The 21,428-nt window shown below is 49.9% G+C and overlaps 1 protein-coding gene across 6 annotated transcripts in view; it reads left to right on the top strand.

Moving 5' to 3' along the window:
* Positions 1–21,428, top strand: part of gtf2ird1 (GTF2I repeat domain containing 1) — a 249,451-nt gene that overhangs the window by 164,771 nt on the left and 63,252 nt on the right. For all 6 annotated transcript variants that reach the window (XR_015073206.1, XM_085964304.1, XM_085964306.1 and 3 more), the window contains 6 exons: positions 5,539–5,604; positions 7,369–7,552; positions 9,366–9,424; positions 15,578–15,646; positions 19,200–19,292; positions 20,628–20,711. Coding sequence is in view for 5 of the 6 variants with exons in the window: in XM_085964304.1 (XP_085820430.1) it covers positions 5,539–5,604; positions 7,369–7,552; positions 9,366–9,424; positions 15,578–15,646; positions 19,200–19,292; positions 20,628–20,711 (555 nt within the window). In the remaining variant the exon portion in view is untranslated. The remainder of the gene's footprint in view (positions 1–5,538; positions 5,605–7,368; positions 7,553–9,365; positions 9,425–15,577; positions 15,647–19,199; positions 19,293–20,627; positions 20,712–21,428) is intronic.

The raw sequence follows: 21,428 nt of genomic DNA, 5'->3' as shown, positions 1-21,428 counted from the left end.
GTGAGAGGGTAACGGGGCAGATAGTGAGAGGGTAACGGGGCAGTGAGAGGGTAACGGGGCAGATAGTGAGAGGGTAACGGGGCAGATAGTGAGAGGGTAACGGGGCAGAGAGTGAGAGGGTAACGGGGCAGTGAGAGGGTAACCGGACAGATAGTGAGAGGGTAACGGGGCAGATAGTGAGAGGGTAATGGGGCAGATAGTGAGAGGGTAAAGGGGCAGATAGTGAGAGGGTAATGGGGCAGTGAGAGGGTAACCGGACAGATAGTGAGAGGGTAACGGGGCAGATAGTGAGAGGGTAATGGGGCAGATAGTGAGAGGGTAATGGGGCAGATAGTGAGAGGGTAACGGGGCAGATAGTGAGAGGATAACGGGGCAGATAGTGAGAGGGTAATGGGAGTGAGAGGGTATGGCAGATAGTGAGAGGGAATGGGGCAGATAGTGAGAGGGTAACGGGGCAGATAGTGAGAGGGTAACGGGGGAGATAGTGAGAGGGTAATGGGGCAGATAGTGAGAGGGTAACGGGGCAGATAGTGAGAGGGTAACGGGGCAGTGAGAGGGTAACGGGACAGATAGTGAGAGGGTAACGGGACAGATAGTGAGAGGGTAACGGGGCAGATAGTGAGAGGGTAACGGGGCAGATAGTGAGAGGGTAACGGGGCAGATAGTGAGAGGGTAACGGGGCAGATAGTGAGAGGGTAAAGGGGGAGATAGTGAGAGGGTAAAGGGGGAGATAGTGAGAGGGTAACGGGGCAGTGAGAGGGTAACCGGACAGATAGTGAGAGGGTCACGGGACAGATAGTGAGAGGGTAACGGGGCAGATAGTGAGAGGGTAACGGGGCAGATAGTGAGAGGGTAACGCGGCAGTGAGTGAGAGGGTAAGGGGGAGATAGTGAGAGGGTAACGGGGCAGATAGTGAGAGGGTAACGGGCAGATAGTGAGAGGGTAACGGGGCAGATAGTGAGAGGGTAACGGGGCAGATAGTGAGAGGGCAACGGGGAGATAGTGAGAGGCTAACGGGGCAGATAGTGAGAGGGTAACGGGGCAGATAGTGAGAGGGTAAAGGGGGGGAGATAGTGAGAGGGTAAAGGGACAGATAGTGAGACGGTAACGGGGGAGATAGTGAGAGGGTAACGGGGCAGATAGTGAGAGGGTAACGGGACAGATAGTGAGAGGGTAAAAGGTCAGATAGTGAGAGGGTAACGGGACAGATAGTGAGAGGGTAACGGGACAGATAGTGAGAGGGTAAAGGGGGAGATAGTGAGAGGGTAAAGGGACAGATAGTGAGACGGGTAACGGGGGAGATAGTGAGAGGGTAACGGGGCAGATAGTGAGAGGGGAACGGGGCAGTGAGAGGGTAACGGGACAGATAGTGAGAGGGTAACGGGGGAGATAGTGTGAGGGTAACGGGGCAGATAGTGAGAGGGTAACGGGGCAGATAGTGAGAGGGTAACGGGACAGTGAGAGGGTAACGGGGCAGATAGTGAGAGGGTAACGGGGCAGATAGTGAGAGGGTAACGGGGCAGATAGTGATCAGGGTAACGGGGCAGATAGTGAGAGGGTAACGGGGCAGATAGTGAGAGGGTAACGGGGCAGATAGTGAGAGGGTAACGGGGCAGATAGTGAGAGGGTAACGGGGCAGATAGTGAGAGGGTAACGGGACAGATAGTGAGAGGGTAACGGGGGAGATAGTGTGAGAGGGTAACGGGGCAGATAGTGAGAGGGTAACGGGGGAGATAGTGAGAGGGTAACGGGGCAGATAGTGAGAGGGTAACGGGGCAGGTAGTGAGAGGGTAACGGGGCAGATAGTGAGAGGGTAACGGGGCAGATAGTGAGAGGGTAACGGGGCAGATAGTGAGAGGGTAACGGGACAGATAGTGAGAGGGTAACGGGGCAGATAGTGAGAGGGTAACGGGGCAGATAGTGAGAGGGTAACGGGGCAGATAGTGAGAGGGTAACGGGGCAGATAGTGAGAGGGTAACGGGGCAGAGAATGAGAGGGTAACGGGGCAGTGAGAGGGTAACCGGACAGATAGTGAGAGGGTAACGGGGCAGATAGTGAGAGGGTAATGGGGCAGATAGTGAGAGGGTAAAGGGGCAGATAGTGAGAGGGTAATGGGGCAGTGAGAGGGTAACCGGACAGATAGTGAGAGGGTAACGGGGCAGATAGTGAGAGGGTAATGGGGCAGATAGTGAGAGGGTAATGGGGCAGATAGTGAGAGGGTAACGGGGCAGATAGTGAGAGGATAACGGGGCAGATAGTGAGAGGGTAATGGGGCAGATAGTGAGAGGGTAACGGGGCAGATAGTGAGAGGGTAACGGGGGAGATAGTGAGAGGGTAATGGGGCAGATAGTGAGAGGGTAACGGGGCAGATAGTGAGAGGGTAACGGGGCAGATAGTGAGAGGGTAACGGGGCAGATAGTGAGAGGGTAAAGGGGCAGATAGTGAGAGGGTAACAGGACAGATAGTGAGAGGGTAACGGGGCAGATAGTGAGAGGGTAACGGGGCAGATAGTGAGAGGGTAACGGGGCAGAGAGTGAGAGGATAACGGGGGAGATAGTGAGAGGGTAACGGGGCAGATAGTGAGAGGGTAAAGGGGCAGATAGTGAGAGGGTAACGGGACAGATAGTGAGAGGGTAACGGGGCAGATAGTGAGAGGGTAACGGGGCAGATAGTGAGAGGGTAAAGGGGCAGATAGTGAGAGGGTAACGGGACAGATAGTGAGAGGGTAACGGGGCAGATAGTGAGAGGGTAACGGGGCAGATAGTGAGAGGGTAACGGGGCAGAGAGTGAGAGGGTAACGGGGGAGATAGTGAGAGGGTAACGGGGCAGATAGTGAGAGGGTAACGGGGCAGATAGTGAGAGGGTAACGGGACAGATAGTGAGAGGGTAACGGGACAGATAGTGAGAGGGTAACGGGGGAGATAGTGAGAGGGTAACGGGGCAGATAGTGAGAGGGTAACGGGGGAGATAGTGAGAGGGTAACGGGGCAGATAGTGAGAGGGTAACGGGGCAGATAGTGAGAGGGTAACAGGGCAGATAGTGAGAGGGTAACGGGGCAGATAGTGAGAGGGTAACGGGGGAGATAGTGAGAGGGTAACGGGGCAGATAGTGAGAGGGTAACGGGACAGATAGTGATAGGGTAACGGGGGAGATAGTGAGAGGGTAACGGGGCAGATAGTGAGAGGGTAACGGGGCAGATAGTGAGAGGGTAACGGGGGAGATAGTGAGAGGGTAACGGGGCAGATAGTGAGAGGGTAACGGGGCAGATAGTGAGAGGGTAACGGGGCAGATAGTGAGAGGGTAACAGGGCAGATAGTGAGAGGGTAACGGGACAGATAGTGAGAGGATAACAGGGCAGATAGTGAGAGGGTAACGGGACAGATAGTGAGAGGGTAACGGGGCAGATAGTGAGAGGGTAACGGGGCAGATAGTGAGAGGGTAACGGGGCAGATAGTGAGAGGGTAACGGGGCAGATAGTGAGAGGGTAACGGGGCAGATAGTGAGAGGGTAACGGGGCAGTGAGAGGGTAACGGGGCAGATAGTGAGAGGGTAACGGGGCAGATAGTGAGAGGGTAACGGGGCAGAGAGTGAGAGGGTAACGGGGCAGATAGTGAGAGGGTAACGGGGCAGATAGTGAGAGGGTAACGGGGGAGATAGTGAGAGGGTAAAGGGGCAGATAGTGAGAGGGTAACGGGGCAGATAGTGAGAGGGTAACGGGACAGAGAGTGAGAGGGTAACAGGGCAGATAGTGAGAGGGTAACGGGGCAGATAGTGAGAGGGTAAAGGGGCAGATAGTGAGAGGGTAATGGGGCAGATAGTGAGAGGGTAACGGGGCAGATAGTGAGAGGGTAACGGGGCAGATAGTGAGAGGGTAACGGGGCAGATAGTGAGAGGGTAACGGGGCAGATAGTGAGAGGGTAACGGGGCAGTGAGGGAGAGGGTAACGGGGCAGATAGTGAGAGGGTAACGGGGCAGATAGTGAGAGGGTAACGGGGCAGATAGTGAGAGGGTAACGGGGCAGATAGTGAGAGGGTAACGGGGCAGATAGTGAGAGGGTAACGGGACAGATAGTGAGAGGGTAAAGGGGGAGATAGTGAGAGGGTAAAGGGACAGATAGTGAGAGGGTAACGGGGGAGATAGTGAGAGGGTAAAGGGACAGATAGTGAGAGGGTAATGGGGCAGATAGTGAGAGGGTAACGGGGGAGATAGTGAGAGGGTAACGGGGGAGATAGTGAGAGGGTAACGGGGCAGATAGTGAGAGGGTAACGGGGCAGTGAGAGGGTAACGGGACAGATAGTGAGAGGGTAGCGGGGGAGATAGTGAGAGGGTAACGGGGCAGATAGTGAGAGGGTAACGGGGCAGTGAGAGGGTAACGGGACAGAGAGTGAGAGGGTAACGGGGCAGATAGTGAGAGGGTAACGGGGCAATAGTGAGAGGGTAACGGGACAGAGAGTGAGAGGGTAACGGGGCAATAGTGAGAGGGTAACGGGGCAGTGAGAGGGTAACCGGACAGATAGTGAGAGGGTAATGGGGCAGATAGTGAGAGGGTAACGGGGCAGATAGTGAGAGGGTAACAGGGCAGATAGTGAGAGGGTAACGGGGCAGATAGTGAGAGGGTAACGGGGCAGATAGTGAGAGGGTAAAGGGGCAGTGAGAGGGTAACGGGACAGATAGTGAGGGTAACGGGGCAGATCGTGAGAGGGTAACGGGGCAGATAGTGAGAGGGTAATGGGGCAGATAGTGAGAGGGTAACGGGGCAGATAGTGAGAGGGTAACGGGGCAGATAGTGAGAGGGTAACGGGGCAGTGAGAGGGTAACGGGACAGATAGTGAGGGTAACGGGGCATAGAGTGAGAGGGTAACGGGGGAGATAGTGAGAGGGTAACGGGGCAGTGAGAGGGTAACGGGGCAGATAGTGAGAGTGTAACGGGGCAGATAGTGAGAGGGTAACGGGGCAGTGAGAGGGTAACGGGGCAGATAGTGAGAGGGTAACGGGGCAGATAGTGAGAGGGTAACGGGGCAGATAGTGAGAGGGTAAAGGGGCAGATAGTGAGAGGGTAACGGGGCAGATAGTGAGAGGGTAACGGGGCAGATAGTGAGAGGGTAACGGGGCAGATAGTGAGAGGGTAATGGGGCAGATAGTGAGAGGGTAACGGGGCAGATAGTGAGAGGGTAACGGGGGAGATAGTGAGAGGGTAACGGGGGAGATAGTGAGAGGGTAATGGGGCAGATAGTGAGAGGGTAACGGGGCAGATAGTGAGAGGGTAACGGGGGAGATAGTGAGAGGGTAACGGGGCAGATAGTGAGAGGGTAATGGGGCAGATAGTGAGAGGGTAACGGGGCAGCTAGTGAGAGGGTAACGGGGGAGATAGTGAGAGGGTAACGGGGCAGATAGTGAGAGGGTAACGGGGGAGATAGTGAGAGGGTAACGGGACAGATAGTGAGAGGGTAACCGGACAGTCTGGACTCTTTCTGTATTGTTTTGTGATAGTTACCAGCCATTATGTGGCTCAATGTCTGATACTGTTGTTTCCTCTAGACGAGTGGAATGAAAAGACTGTACAACTGAGGAAACAGGTGGAGAACCTTTTCGACCGGAAGTACGGTGAGTTTGAAGGCATTGTTAGTGGATTTGTACCACTCATGTCATAGAGCTGCATCAGAGGCTTGAGACCCTCAGTATCACACAGAGCTTGGGAGCAGCTACACTGTAAGAGCCCCTTCCTCTCCCCCAATATAACACATTGACTTTCTGCACAACACTGACGTCAGCAGTGAGGATGGCGGGAAAACTAACGTATGATGTCACTGGAGTGGAATATTATGAAGTCACTGGAGTGGAATATTATGATGTCACTGGAGTGGAGCATTATGATGTCACTGGAGTGGAGCATTATGATGTCACTGGAGTGGAACATTATGATGTCACTGGAGTGGAGCATTATGATGTCACTGGAGTGGAACATTATGATGTCACTGGAGTGGAGCATTATGATGTCACTGGAGTGGAGCATTATGATGTCACTGGAGTGGAGCATTATGATGTCACTGGAGTGGAACATTATGATGTTACTGGAGTGAAACATTATGATGTCACTGGAGTGGAACATTATGATGTCCCATTGGGTCAATTCTGGGCACCACGAGCCTGCATATTTAAAGCAGTAACTCCATTAAGGAGATGTGGCTGAGAGGGTGATGAGTGTACATTATACCATTTTGGACTATGCCACAATTTGCCACAATTAATTTCTACTTTTAAGAAGGATGAAATGGTGGGAAATAAAGATTAACCCTCTATCTTTCTTATCACTGACTGCTGTGTATGATGAAGCCTTTAGTACCAGCACCAGAAAGATATGGATGAAAGCACTTCCTGTGTTTTGGGGCGGAAATGTCATATCATTGGCTAAACTGTTGTCACATGTGAAGAAATAGTCATCATCGTTGCCCAATAATTGATGTCAGCAGGCAGGAGTCATCAGAGAGTGAGGTCAGCAGAGAGTGACATCATCAGAGAGTGAGGTCAGCAGAGAGTGAGGTCAGCAGAGAGTGACAGCATCAGAGAGTGAGGTCAGCAGAGAGTGAGGTCAGCAGGCAGGAGTCATCAGAGAGTGAGGTCATCAGAAAGTGACATCATCAGAGAGTGAGGTCATCAGAGAATGAGGTCATCAGAGAGTGACGTCAGCAGAGAGTGACGTCAGCAGAGAGTGACGTCAGCAGAGAGTGACGTCATCAGAGTGACGTCATCAGAGAGTGATGTCATCAGAGAGTGATGCCTTCAGAGAGTGACATCATCAGAGAGTGAGGTCAGCAGAGAGTGAGGTCAGCAGGCAGGAGTCATCAGAGAGTGAGGTCAGCAGAGAGTGACATCATCAGAGAGTGAGGTCAGCAGAGAGTGAGGTCAGCAGGCAGGAGTCATCAGAGAGTGAGGTCATCAGAAAGTGACATCATCAGAGAGTGACGTCAGCAGAGAGTGACGTCATCAGAGTGACGTCATCAGAGAGTGATGTCATCAGAGAGTGATGTCTTCAGAGAGTGATGTCTTCAGAGAGTGATGACTTCAGAGAGTGATGTCTTCAGAGAGTGATGTCTTCAGAGAGTGATGTCAGCAGAGAGTGATGTCAGCAGAGAGTGATGTCAACAGGCATGATCTGAGACATTCGTTTTCTGACATCACAAAGCACAGTCAGCACAAAACATGAGAACTTCCCTCCTTTTCAAAGTAAATTTGTGGCATGTGCAAGCAATAAAACCAAGCCTGCGATCGGTTTCTGACCGCCAGCTGATCTCCAGCCTTATAACACTTCTGTGAGGCTTGGGCCAATTTACCTCATTGATGGTGTTGTAACTGTCCTCTCTGATTCAGGTGAAGCGATGGGATTCTCCGATCCAGTGAAGATTCCATATTTGAAATTCCAGTCCCATCCTGAAGACCTGTTTGTGGATGGTTTGCCAGAGGGTATCCCATTCAGGAAACCCAATTGCTTTGGAATTTCCAAACTTCAGAAGATTTTAGAAGTGAGTGAGAGCATTCAGTTTATCATCAAAAGGTAAGAATCCTTAGAAACGAGACAAACAATTAACCGGTTAATGACCCTCGAGCCAATCTTGAGATAACAAGAATTCCCCCCCATCCCCCACCCCGCTCACTCACTCAGGGCAGTGCATATGTGAAACAAAATAACGCGCACCGTGGAGCTGGAAATCTGACACAAAACAATAGCCCAAAACATGCTGGAAACGCACAGCCTCTGTGGAGAGAAAGAAAGTTCATGTTTCAAGCAATTTCCCTTCATCAGAAATGGATAAGAGTCTTCTCTCTCTCTCTCAGGCAGTCCCTCGGAACCGAGGATGACTTGCTTCCACATTAAAAATGAGCTCGCAGGTGACTGATGAGTCCAATGCGGGACCTACAGTCTCTGTCACAGGTGGGGCAGACGGTGGTTGAAGGGGCGGGTGGGTGGGGTGCTTGGGTTGACGTGCGCTCCTTGCGCTGCCTGCGCTTGGCTTCCGCTTGCTCCCGTAAGCGTACAGATGAACAGGTTATACGAAGGAAAGAGGAAGGGTGTAAAAAAGGAGCACACACGAGAAAATAAAAAGTATGAGCTGTCAGGTGACTGGAGAAGGTTAACTGACAGAAGTGAGACAACAGGAGGCAGGATGAGCGAGATCAGAGAGAAATAAAAGGCATAGACAAAAACCCAGAGAATGTGGGAGTAGTTGAAGCAGGAGTTGGAGAGGGGGAGCATGGAAACCTGGCAAAGAGCAGCAGCCCAGGAGTCTGGTGGGAGAAAAGGGCCGGCCAGCACCAGGACCCCCCCACTCCCTCCCACGGGGGGGATCCCCACCCTCAAGCACCCGTCCGGTCCTTCCCCCATCCCTGGAGGCGATGATAAACCCGCTGAACTATATCAGCGACACCCGCTGTCGGGGAGAAAATGGGAGCTGTGGTTAAAGGCCTGAAGCTGTTGAATTCAATATTGAGGCCAGGCTGCTGCAAAGTGTCGAGTGGAAAGAAGTGTGTCTGTGAACATTATTTGAAAGCCTCTTGGAAATTACGAAAACCCAGTCAGCAATGGAATCAATGACGATAAATATAAATGTTGACAGGTTTAGAAACATAGAAACATAGAAGATAGGAGCAGGAGTAGGCCATTCGGCCCTTTGAGCCTGCTCCGCCATTCAACGAGATCATGGCTGATCATCCAAACCCTAGCACCCAGTCCCTACACCGACAGCCATCCCACCCAAGCTCTATCCCCGTAACCCCACGTATTTACCCGTAACCCCGTAACCAACTGTTCTGTTGAATTAAGAATCTCCATATGAAAAGAGTCCGGTCCTTCGTTCAAAAATCATATCCCCTTGTTATCTTCAGCCTCAACAGAAAGATCTCCTTCATGTCCAGCTCCCTTTATTACATAGCTCATGCCCCTAAATTGCCTCCACCTTTTCTTCCCAGGGAGAAAGGATTTAGCTAGCTTAAGGACCCTTGTATTTTTGTGGATACAGGTCTAGAACTTCCCTCCAAATTTCTGCTCGTGAGAAAATGAATGAACGTCTGCTTTATTTGGGAATGAGGGTTCCGAACGTGACTACGAAACACTAACTGTCCGCAGTGATGGCATTGTACCCACAATGCACTACCAACAGGAAACGCGGTGGCGTATTCCGCTACCCCACCCAACAGTGGAAAATAGGTTCACTCTGTTGTCATTTTAAGATCAATCTCCTGGTCCAGGGCCTTTGGCAGAGGGATTTTATCTCTTGAATGCTTTTTCTATTTTTAAAAAACACAGGACACAGTTTTTTTATTAGATGAAAGTTAAGTTCTCCATTAATATGCTAATATTACACTCACAGGCCACAACTCCTACTTGAGGAAGTGCAAGAACCATGTAAGGAGAGAACGAATACAGGAGGTAAGAAAGCAGGCTGCATCGTGTCACACAAGCAGTGACACATCAGACCCCATCCTTGCAGTTGGAGAATTTGAATTCCGTGTAAAAGGAAAATCTGGAAATAAAAATCTAGTATCAGTAAAAATTACCGTGAGGCGATCAGAATTGTAAAAATTCAGCAGGTTCACTCGTTCTTTAGGGAGAGAAACCTACTGTCCTTACCCGGTCTGGCCTATATGTGACTCCAGTCCCAGACCAACGTGATTGACTCCTAACTGCCCTCTGAAGTGGCCTAGCGAGCCACTCAGTTTTAGCAAACTCGGGGAAACTCGGGATGGGCACCTGAGAATGAGTTTTTAAAAAGTACCAAAACAGAGTCCAACACTCAACCCGGATTATTTGGGCTCTCTCTCTCTCTCTCAGTTTAAAATATTTAAAAAACCCATTTTCTTGCCTATTTCCCTCTTCTCCATGCCGTGCAACTCTGCAGCTGAGCGGAGAAGCTGAAGATCCACTCCCAGACCCTGCTCTGAAGCTGACTGCCTGGGCCTACACTCGGGCAGCCCAAGGTGAGTCCTTCCCTGCCTCCCCTGACCCCTTAAAGAATCTCCACCGTCAAGGGTTGAGATCACCAACTTGCTATGTGGGGGTGGCGGGGGGCGGTGGTCGAGTGGGAAAGTAAGGAGGATGAATCTGCTTTTGTCGTGGTCCATATTGCAGTTGATCGGAGCTGCAGATCACTGTGTGCTGTGAAATCTTTTCAGGCATATCCTTGTATGGAATTAGCCCCGTGTGTCAATGATCGGACAGGCCTGCGATATGCCTTTAAATTCTGCAGGCCCAGGTTTCAAATAGTACATTTTCATCCGTTTATTTTTTTCCTGATTTGCTCCCTCTCCCTTTTCGTGGCCTAGGTCCTACAAAACAAAACCGCCTGGGCCCCATAACATGAACTGTGTTTCTGCCTACTTGGCTGGCAAGAGCTGTCAGCCAGTGGGTAGCCTGAAACTCAAACACATGTCCTGAATAGGACTCCGGTACTGTGCTGCTTAATGAGCAGCAATGTGCACGAAGGTGATTTTTCTTTATAGTTTTTTTTTACATTGAGTGATAAGAACTGTGCAGAATTGAGGATCTTTTAATCTTGGTGTAGAAATCTGCAGCGGTGTTTCAGGTCTGAGTATTGGATTGAGGGAGAGGTTAGAAATGCAGTGAGATCCTAATTATTTATAATTAAAAATGTTAAGAGGAGATTCATAACATCACATCCGAATCCATATCTAACTTATACAAGCCTTGAGGTGCTGATGTTGTAGCCCATTGAGTCACTGTAGTACCTGCTATTCTTACATCCACCACTCGATGGCACTGTGGCCTCTAAAAACAATATGAACAACAACATTTTCATTTATATAACGCCTTTAATAATGTAGTGAAGGAGCGATTATCAAACAAAATTTGACACCGAACCACATAAAGAGATATTAGGACAGCTGACCAAAAGCTTGGACAAAGAGGTAGGTTTTAAGGAGCGTCTTAAAGGAGGAGAGCGGGGTAGAGCGGCGGAGAGGTTTGGGGAGGGAACTCCACAGCTTTAGGGCCTCGGCAGGCGAAGGCAATGGCGGAGCGATTAAAATCGGGGGTGCTCAAGAGGCCAGAATTGGAGGAGCGCGGTGATCTCGAAGGCTTGTAGGGCTGGAGGAGGTTACAGAGATAGAGAGGGGCGAGGCCACGGAGGGATTTGAAAAGAAAGATGAGAATTTTAAAATTCAGGTGCTGCCAGACCAGGAGTCATTGTACACGGGTGATGAGTGAGCGGGACTTGCTGCGAGTTAGGACACAGAGTTTTGGATGAGATCAAGTTTCTGGAGGGTGGAGCTGGGAGGCCAGCCAGGAGTGCGTTGGGATAGTCGAGTCTGGAGGTAACGGAGGTATGGATGTGGGTTTCAGCAGTGGATGAGCTGAGGCAGGGGCGGAGACTGGCGATGTTATGGAGGTGGAAGTTGGTGATGGTGCGGATATGTGGTCAGAAGCTCATCTCGAGGCCAAATACGACGCCAAGGTTGCGAACGGTGTATTTTATCAGTAGACAGTTGCCAGGGAGAGGGATGGAGTCGGTGGCTAGGGAACGGAGTTTATGGCGGGGACCGAAGACAATGGCATCGGTCTTCCCCATCTTTAATTGGAAATTTCTGCTCGTCCAGAACTGGATTGTCGGACTAGCAGTGTGACTAATCCCAGACCGTGGAGGGGTTGAGAGAAGTGGTGGAGAGGTAGAGCCGGGTGTCGTCAGCGTACATGTGGAAACTGACGCTGTGTTTTCGGATGATGTCGCCAAGGGGCAGCATATAGATGAGGAAAAGGAGGGGCCAAGGATAGATCCATGGGGGACACCAGAGGTAACGATGCGGGAGTGGGAAGAGAAGCCGTTGCAGGTGATTCTCTGGCTACGACATGGTAGATAAGAATGGAACCAGGCGAGTGCAGCCCCACCCAGCTGGGCGACAGTGGAGAGGCGTTGGAGAAGGATGGAGTGGTCAGCCGTGTCAAAGGCTGCAGACAGGTCGGGAAGGATGAGAAGGGATAGTTTACCAGGGTCGCAGTCGCATAAGATGTCATTTGTAACTTTGATGAGTGCCGTTTCGGTACTGTGGCGGGGCGGAAACCTGATTAGAGGGATTCAAACATGGAATTGTGGGAAAGTTGGACAAGAACTTGGGAGGTAACAACACGTTCAAGGACTTTGGAGAGGAAAGGGAGGTTGGAAATGGGGGAGTAGTTTGCAAGGACGGAGGGGTCAAGGATGTTTCTTTGAGGAGGGGGTGATGACGGCAGATTTGAAGGGAGGGGAACAGTATCTGAGGAGAGGGAACCGTTAACAGTATCAGCTAACATGGGAGCCAGGAAGGGAAGTTGGGTGGTCAGCAGTTTGGTGGGAATAGGGTCGAGGGAGCAGGAGGTGGGTCTCATGGACAAGATGAGCTCAGAGAGGTCACGGTAAAGCACTTTGGGATGTCCTGAGGTTGCGAAAGGCGCTATATAAATGCAAGTCTTTTTCTTTTATGATGGGAGACAGGAGAGTAACTAGAGAAAGATGCGAGTTCAGGGCTAGAGCAGGGGGGGATCTTAGGAGAAGTTTGGCCCAGCGAGCTAGGGGAAGGGAGGCTGCTGAATGGATGGTCTCAATCTTAGTGACAAAGCAGTCCATGAGCTCCTCACACTTGTTGTTGGAGGTGAGGGTGGAGGAGGCAGCGGAGAGGGGTTTAAGAAGACTGTTTGGTTGTGGCGGAGAAGAGAAGCCGGGATGATCCTGGAACAGCGAGCAGTTTTGGCCGAGGAGAGCTGGACCTGATGGTGCTTCATGTGGTCCAGCCAGATCTGGTGATGAATGGCTAATGTCTGCAACCCTTGGACTTAAGGGAACGGAGATGAGGGCCATACCAGGGGAACGACCAGGGTGACAGAGAGTAATGGTTTTAATGGGGACAGGGGTATCAAAGGTGGAGGTGAGGGTGTGATTGAGCAGATCAGCTGCAGAAATGTGGTGGTGAATGGGGGGGGCAAACGCCAGACCGTTGGAAATTTGCAAGTGCAGTTGTGAGTGAGTTGGGAGAGTTCTTTCCAGGTTCAGCAGCTGGAGGCAGTAGGGTTAGGAGGGGGAGGGGGATGTGGGTGGAGAGGGATACAAGGAAGTCATCAGAGATGGCCTTATGTCTGATTGACCCGATCGGAATAGCGAGACCACGTGGGCTGGTGAGGTCGAGGGGGTAGCTGTGAATATGGGTAGGGGAGTTTATATGGAGGGGGAGAGCGAGAATTTTAAATGAGAGGCAAGAGGGGTGGAAAAAGGTGAGATGCTCAAAGGAGGAGAAGTTGCCAGAGGAGATGGGGACAGACCGAGGTGTGATTTGGTGATAAGAACCAAAGCGCCACCGCGGCAGTCTGGCTGGGACAGGTGGTGAAAGGTATAGCCAGGCGGGTAAGTTTCATTAAGGGGGAAGGTGTCTGTTAAGGCCATGATGTTGATGCAATCATCCACAATAAGCTCATGGATGGCAAGGGCCTTGTTCACAAGTGAACGGACACCCTGGAGGGAGATGGGGAGAGGGTCGGTGATGGCTGCTCCGCTGGCAGACTCCACGGGGTCGGTATCGGGGGGGGGGGGTGAGTGGGACGGGAAAGAGGTAGGAAAGATTAGGCCCCGGCGGGTGAGCTGGGCGGGAATGTCGGCGAGAGAGTCAGGTTCTCATAAGGGTTGTTGCTCATAAGGAGGCAGTGAGGAGTGCCTCGATGGACCCAAGAGAGGCAGAGGGGAGCTGTCGGCCTATCGAAGAGGGAGTCGAGCCTCAGACGGCGGCAGGAGAGAAGGAAGGTGAAGGAGTGCGGAAGGGTTGGGGGTAGCGATTTGGGAGGGCAGAGTACCCGAGAGGGGCGAAATTGAAATGAGGCACGATGACAGAAGAGAGGGGCCTAGGAGGGATAAAGTGGAAGAAGAAAAGAGGGGAAATAGAAGAGATGGTCTCCAGTCTGGAGTGGCAGCCAAAACACGCACACTAATGGACACGGGGAAAACTGAAGTTACATAGGCGTGGAAGATAAGGATAGATATGTCCTGGTAATAAACGGGGAATAGGGATTCAGACACGGGTGTGGAGGGCGCTACCATCTCCTGTTATCATTGCTTTGTTGTTGTCACAGAACCGTGAGCAAATCCGCATAAAATGTCTGCTTCATGTTCCACTCATGGGTCAAACTGCACCAGACTCTCTAATATTGAGAAAGCAAACCGGTTTGAAAAGTACCTTGGGTTGAAGCTGATTCAACAAAGAATATAAATCTTTATGACAAAGCCAGAAACGAGCGCACCCGACTTTAAAGAGTTAAAACCCAATCAGCAGCCCTTGTCTGAGCGAAACAGGTTTGCAAAATAAACAATCCAGCACAAAGGATTGAACGAGACCATGAATGCTGGAATAGAGCTCTGGTCTCGGTGTCACCCGCCTGTCGGAGCTTTTCATTTTGGTGCTGGTTTTGGTCTTTCCCTTCCAGTCATGTGACTGAGCCTAAGCTGTAAAACTTGGTAGCAGCTGAGGTGAGAAAATCCTGTAGTCGTCACCCTTGAACCTCTTGAGTGGTGATGTAGGTACTTGGTGCAATGACATAAACTGCATTCCACAAGTCATTCAATCACTTGAGCGTGACGTCACCACACATCTCATCTGTCTCAGCTGTTGCAGTCACACAAAACAATTACTTTCTGCTGTGATGTGTTACAGTCACTATATCATACATAGCACAAGCTCAGAGAGTTTGGTTCCAACACGACCTCGGGGTTCTCGTGATGACGCAAACAAGGCGAGTTTGTGATTTCAGCAGAGTTCGTCAATTGCACTTCAGCCTTGTAATATACTCTCGGCAAAGCTTATTCTACAGATAGCAGATCTGGTGATGTGGCGCAAGGGGGCTCGAAGGACCCGCTGATGGACAACGACAAGATCGTTCCTTAGAAACAGCTTGCTCCCATATAGTGCTCCTGACCACAGAAAGACCGCCAAAGTGCTTTACGGCTCAGAGGAGGAAGTAGGAGGGAAGAGAATGGAGTGAAGGGGTGGGCGGGGAAGGCTGAAGGAGGGTTGACGATAAAAGACTTTAGAAGGCTTTTGAAATTAGGGCGGGAGGAGCAAAGATGGAGGGAGGACTAAAATATCTTCAGAAAGATGTCCCAGTTAGTTTCATTATATCTATTGCCCTACACGTGATGTGCAGGATGATTTGCTAAGTACAGTAAAAGGAATGGCTCGCATCCAGCCCGAACAAGGCTCTTTTTATTGCATTCCTGAGTGCAGTGACAGGCCAGGCTCAATCTTGTTCCAATTTGACAGGAGTCTTTGCACAAGTGTCCTTTAGTTTTAGTTGGGCAGACTGCAAGGATAGATGGTGTACAACCCAACAAGAGCAGAGCTATTGGGCTGTGTGTTATTCTGAGGCCAAGGAGATACTGGACAGCGCTCGATCTGCTGTGCTGTACCTGACTGAGAAATGCTGGGTGGAAAAACACTCTTGTTTGCTTAGCCTTGTGTCATCCAAAATGAAAAAGTAGGACTGATATTTGAAGCAAACGGACATTAGGAGAAGGATTTGAGATCACTTTTACTATCTTTGTGTTTATTCTAGCGGCAACACAGGAGTCCCATGACTGTGTGAAAGACGAAGCAATACAACTGAAGAGGCAGATCCAGGCAGGTTAGTGTGATGCAGTTTCATAGCTGGACGAGGAATAACCCTCTCCCCCAGGTTTCCATTCATCAATATGTACAACATCTGAACCCCTCGATTAGATTCCAGCCAGTAATTCGCTCCCAAGTATCTGTTACTCTATACATAAAGCATCGGAAGACCTCAATTAGATTTCAGCATGTAATCACTTCCACTGTACATTTTTCTATATAGAAACAATCACAGAATCATAGAAAGTTACAGCACGGAAGGAGGCCATTCGGCCCATCTTGTCTGTGCCGGCCGACAAAGAGCTCTCCACCCTAATCCCACTTTCCAGCTCTTGGTCCGTAGCCCTGCAGGTTACGGCACTTCAGGTGCATATCCAAGTACTTTTTAAATGTGATGAGGGTCTCTGCCTCTACCACCCTCTCAGACAGTGAGTTCCAGACCCCCACTACCCTGTGGCTGAAAAGTTTCTCCTCAAATCCCCTCTAAACCTCTTACCAATTACTTTAAATCTATGCCTCCTGGTTATCGATTCCTCTGCTAAAGGAAATAGGTCCTTCCTATCCACTCTATCTAGGCCCCTCATAATTTTATACACCTCAATTAAGTCTCCCCTCAGCCTCCTCTGTTACAAAGAAAACAACCCCAGCCAATCCAATCTTTCCTCATAGCTAAAATTCCCCAGCCCAGGCAACATCCTCGTAAATCTCCTCTGCACCCCCTCTAGTGCAATCACATCCTTCCTGTAATGTGGTGACCAGAACTGCACGCAGTATTCTAGCTGTGGCCTAACTAGTGTTTTATACAGTTCAAGTATAACCTCCCTGCTCTTATATTCTATGCCTCGGCTAATAAAGGCAAGTATCCCATATGCCTTCTTAACCACCTTATCTACCTATCCTGCTACCTTCAGGGATCTGTGGACATGCACTCCAAGGTCCCTCTGATCCTCTGCACATCTCAGTGTCCTACCATTTATAGTGTATTCACTTTCCTTGTTAGCCCTCCCCAAATACATTACCTCACACTTCTCTGGACCCCCTCGACTAGATTCCCGCCTGTAACTCACTCCCACTGTCCATGAATTTAGATATAAACTATTTATATCCATTTATATTTATACCCATAATGATGCAGCTTGTAAGCACAGCCAGAAAGCCATCACTTTTAGGCCAATTAGAAGCAGTTGCTGATTTCTTGGGTGTTGCAATAAAGCACATTTACTGTAATTGAAATCTCTTGCTGTTCTACTCAAGGCACCTGAAATGAACCAAGTGCCCCATCGCTGCAGGAAATCTCTCACACAGCACACAGCTGTAGAGATGAGCAGAACTTCACTCACAACCAATTACTGTAGCAAGAGGCTGCCGGGCCACATAAACCACTTCATGAGCAGCAAAGGGACTAAACCATTTCATGAAAGGGAACAGATACCAGCTACAACAAATATAGGAAGATTTTTTGAAATTACTTCTATACACAGGGCCCCAATAAAAACACATTCTTTTCACAAAACAGAATCATATAGAGGAAACTGCTAAAGACAATTTCCACAGGGGTAAAGCATAACTACATGTTTTTAAAGCACCGGGGACCTTTGATTATTAGCTGACACCTGTTCTGTGAGCTACCCTGGTAATAGGCTCCACCTTGCCTGAATTTCATGTACCTCACTGATAATAATCATATAAGCTGCTTTTTGCCATTTTAACTCCACACTTGGAAGTTCTGGTTCCCAGCGGTTATGCTGCGAAAACCGATCGAAGAATCATAGTTCCAGATTCTCATGGGTCTATGAGTCTGCTGCTGAGACAAGGGAGTTGGATGATGGTGCCATTATCAGACTCCCTAAGACATAAAATGTACAGCACAGAAACAGGCAATTCGGCCTAACTGGTCTATGCTGGTGTTTATGCTTCACACGAGCCTCCTCCTACCCCTCTTCATCCAACCCTGTCAGCATAGCTTTCTATTTCTTTCTCTCTCATGTACTTATCTAGCTTCCCCTTAAATGCATCGTAAAAGCCAACATAAGTGATGGATTAAGAACAGGATGTGACCTCATGGGGATTGAAGGAAGTGTGAGTTTATTGGGGGGGGGGGGGTGGTGGTGGGAGAAGAAGAGACTTAATAATGGAAAATGGTTGTGGTTGTTGGAGGTCAATCATCACAGCCCCAGGACATTGCTGCAGGAGTTCCTCAGGGTGGTGTCCTAGGCCCAACCATCTTCAACTACTTCATCAGTGATCTTCCCTCCGTCATATGGTCAGAATTGGGGATGTTCGCTGATGATTGCACAGTGTTCAGTTCCATTCACAACTCCTCAGATAATGAAGCAGTCCATACCCGCATGCAGCAAGACCTGGACAACATTCAGGCTTGGGCTGATAAGTGGGAGGTAACATTCACGCCACACAAGTGCCAGGCAATGACTATCTCCAACAAGCGAGAATCTAACCACCTCCACTTGACATTCAACTGATTACCATCGCCGAATCCCCCACCATCAACATCCTGGGGTCACCACTGACCAGAAACTAGACTGAACCAGCCACATAAATACTGTGGCTACAAGAGCAGGTCAGAGGCTGGGTATCCTGCAGCGAGTGTCTCACCTCCTGACTCCCCAAAGCCTTTCCACCATCTACAAGGCACAAGTCAGGAGTGTAATGGAATACTTGCCTGGATGAGTGCAGCTCCAACAACAGTGAAGAAGCTCGACACCATCCAGGAAAAAACAGACCACTTGATTGGCACCCCATCCATCACCTTAAACATTCACTCCCTCCACCACCGGTGCACCGTGGCTGCAGTGTGCACCATCTACAAGATGCACTGCAGCAACTCGCCAACGCTTCTTTGACAGCACCTCCCAAACCCGTGACCTCTTCCACCTAGAAGGAAAAGGCCAGCAGGTGCATGGGAACACTGCCACCTCCAAGCTCCTCTGCAAGTCACACACCATCCTGACTTGGAAATATATCGACGATCCTTCATCGTCACTGGGTCAAAATCCTGGAACTCCCTCCCTAACAGCACTGTGGAAGTATCTTCACCGCATGGACTGCAGCGGTTCAAGAAGGCGACTCACCACCACCTTCTCGAGGGCAACTAGGGATGGGCAATAAATGCTGGCCTTGCCAGCAACGCCCACATCCCAGGAACGAATACAGGAAACTTTTGTTTAACCAGAGGTTCAAAGTCCGGAAAGCTCTATCTACCGGCAAAATTCAGGAGCCGTTTTCTATAAGTTTTTTTACTTCTCGTTGCTTTTTTTTTCCCAGTCAGGCTCTGCAAGGTCTGTAGCTAAGCAACAGCTTCAGCTAGAGACGCTTGCAGCTGCAGCCGACTGTTTTGAAGCTGTTGCTAAGCAACAGGGTTTGTTGATTCACACGGAGCTGAAAAGCTCTGTATGTTTTAACATTAGGGCTGGATTATACGGCACTTTTGATCTAACGGCACCAGCTCGGTCCCGTCAGTGCCGGATACCAGAAAGTTTCCTGTAAAAAAAAATTCATCAGTGGCACAATCTTACTTTCACACTAATGTCAGTTTTTCTTTATTATGCTAGAAACACCAGATAAAGCGACAGTGAAGCACTTGACAAATTCAGATGGAAATAAATCAAACAATTCCCTCAACATCATTGAAGTGACGATCCCAGGTAAGGAAGAGTCATCCTGTATCTTGAACTTACCTGATACAGCCACTCAGTGACTTTGAATGCACATGATAGATCATAATTACAAGCTGAGTTCTACTCGTTTCCCTCTCTGGGTAGGCAGATATCACGGACTTCAAGAGAAGCGAGGGCTGCATTTTTCTAGTTGAAAGGAGACCGTATTGACAAGTTTGTTAACAGCACCAACAGGATACCTGCTGGGGAACCAACAACATTTATTTAACGATAGGTCCTTGACGTTTAATAGAAGGCGCTCACTGGGATAGCTGCAGCTACATTGAGTTCCCGGTTTTGTCTCAAAAGCAGGAGAAATGGGACAGTGCACTTAAGTGTGAGATCACGAACCTGAGGGGGGAGATCAGAATCTCGCACATAGATGGGGGCGAGTTAGTAGGTTTGCTAATGGCTGTGCCGGCCACGCATGAACTTGAGTTCGGAGCAGTTTCACACCAGTCAAGTGGTGTCACGTCCACAACACGAAACGGTGTGTCATTTTAGGACAGGACATTTAATTTCATTTTCAATCAAATGACATTTTATCGTTGCTTGGGCGACACGGTGGAGGAATCCACTGATGCTCCAATGGGTTGTGCCATGCACTGCGTGTCACAGGATGCTGTGGTTGAGGTTTGACCCAGGAATGCCTGAAGAGGAGAGTGATTTGTGTGTATGTGTGTGGGATTTGAGTGAGATTCACACCTGACCTGAGCTACAGCCCTTTTTCTGAAGCCATTGAGGACTCGGGTGTTTTGATGCCTGAAATGAATGCTGGATGATGGTGGCCATCCGGCCAGGCAGGTCAGTAGTTATTTCTGAAAATTAGCCAGGTAACATGATTGCAGAGAATCGGCACAGCTGGAGTCGTGCTCCTTTGAGAATAAAACTCCGTCCATTATCGAGGGATATATTTAAAGTGAAAGCTGGTCTAGTCTCTCGGACACTGGTGAAGGCAGTTTGAATTGCCCTTCACTCCGATACTTATGCTGGGGCAGGTGGCAATTACTGCACGCACACTGTGAACATAAATTATCTGCAAGAGCAATGAGCCATTAAGCTCCTGCAACTGTATTATCAAAATCCTGTGCACCAAGCCTATAACCGTTCAGACTGGGGTGGTGCACAAACCAGCAACTCCAACGTGTGTTCCCAGTTAAGATCAGAAAATACACGTCCCTGTAATCTGTGTGAAACATGTTCTGGGACCTTGTCAGATGACTTGTGTAAAAGTTGGATGTCTGTCCCTTGTGGGCACCCGTACTTTGGTTTCTCTGTTCTCTGGAGCTCAACTCTAGTTTTTGTCATTTTGTTTTTTTGCAGAAAATTATGATGCAAAGCTCACGAGAGTGGACATTGCCAACAATCTACGGGAACAAGTGCAGGACCTGTTCAATCGCAAATACGGTAATTTCAGTCTTTCTGCAATGGTCTCCATGTTTAGAGTGTAAGGCCTACAATCTGTTCAGGGGAAGCCTTTGCTATTATGATGCGGCTGGTGCTTGCGTGATACAGTTGCCTGTTACCATGGCAACAGTTTTTTCTCGTACAACGCTGCCTCACAGTAAATGTTCCTTTCTGGGCCCCCGACAGGCAGGGACCATCTGCGACACACTGCAAGTGTAGGGGAGCAGCTGCCCGCCTTTCCCCCTGCCCCAATTGGGCCTTGTACCTGAACATCAGGTCCAGGCCTAGCCTGAAGGATCTGCAGCTTCAGACCTGGCCGCTACTGGAGAGCAGCATCTGAAGGCCCCAAGGCCTTTAGATTCGCTGGAGGGGTGGTGGGGGTGGATTGGCTTGGGATGGGGGGGGTTATTTTTAAATTGCCTGTGAAGTCTTTGGCCCATCCACAGAACCCCTGCAAACACTCCAGCCCTTGGGGTTCTAAGAGCAGGTCATTGCACCAGCTTCCTTCAGATCTCCCTAGACAAGGCCGCCCAACAGCAAAAATTAGGCTGACGGACAGGAACGCCCCTCCCGTGTCATGAGATAATGAACACAGGGACCTATTGCCAGAGAGCACCAGGACAGCACAGTGGGGCCGCAGACCTGGCGTAGTGGGTCCCCGCCACTGTCGCCTCTTCAAGCTAATTCCCCAACCACAGCAAAGAGCAAAATCTACCC

The sequence above is a fragment of the Somniosus microcephalus genome, chromosome 22 (assembly GCF_052327205.1).
Source record: "Somniosus microcephalus isolate GS21.2 chromosome 22, FLI_Smic_1.0, whole genome shotgun sequence".
NCBI classification, from domain to species: Eukaryota; Metazoa; Chordata; class Chondrichthyes; order Squaliformes; family Somniosidae; genus Somniosus; species Somniosus microcephalus.
Note: the sequence above shows the minus strand (reverse complement) of the source record. Positions and strands in the feature narration are given on the sequence as shown.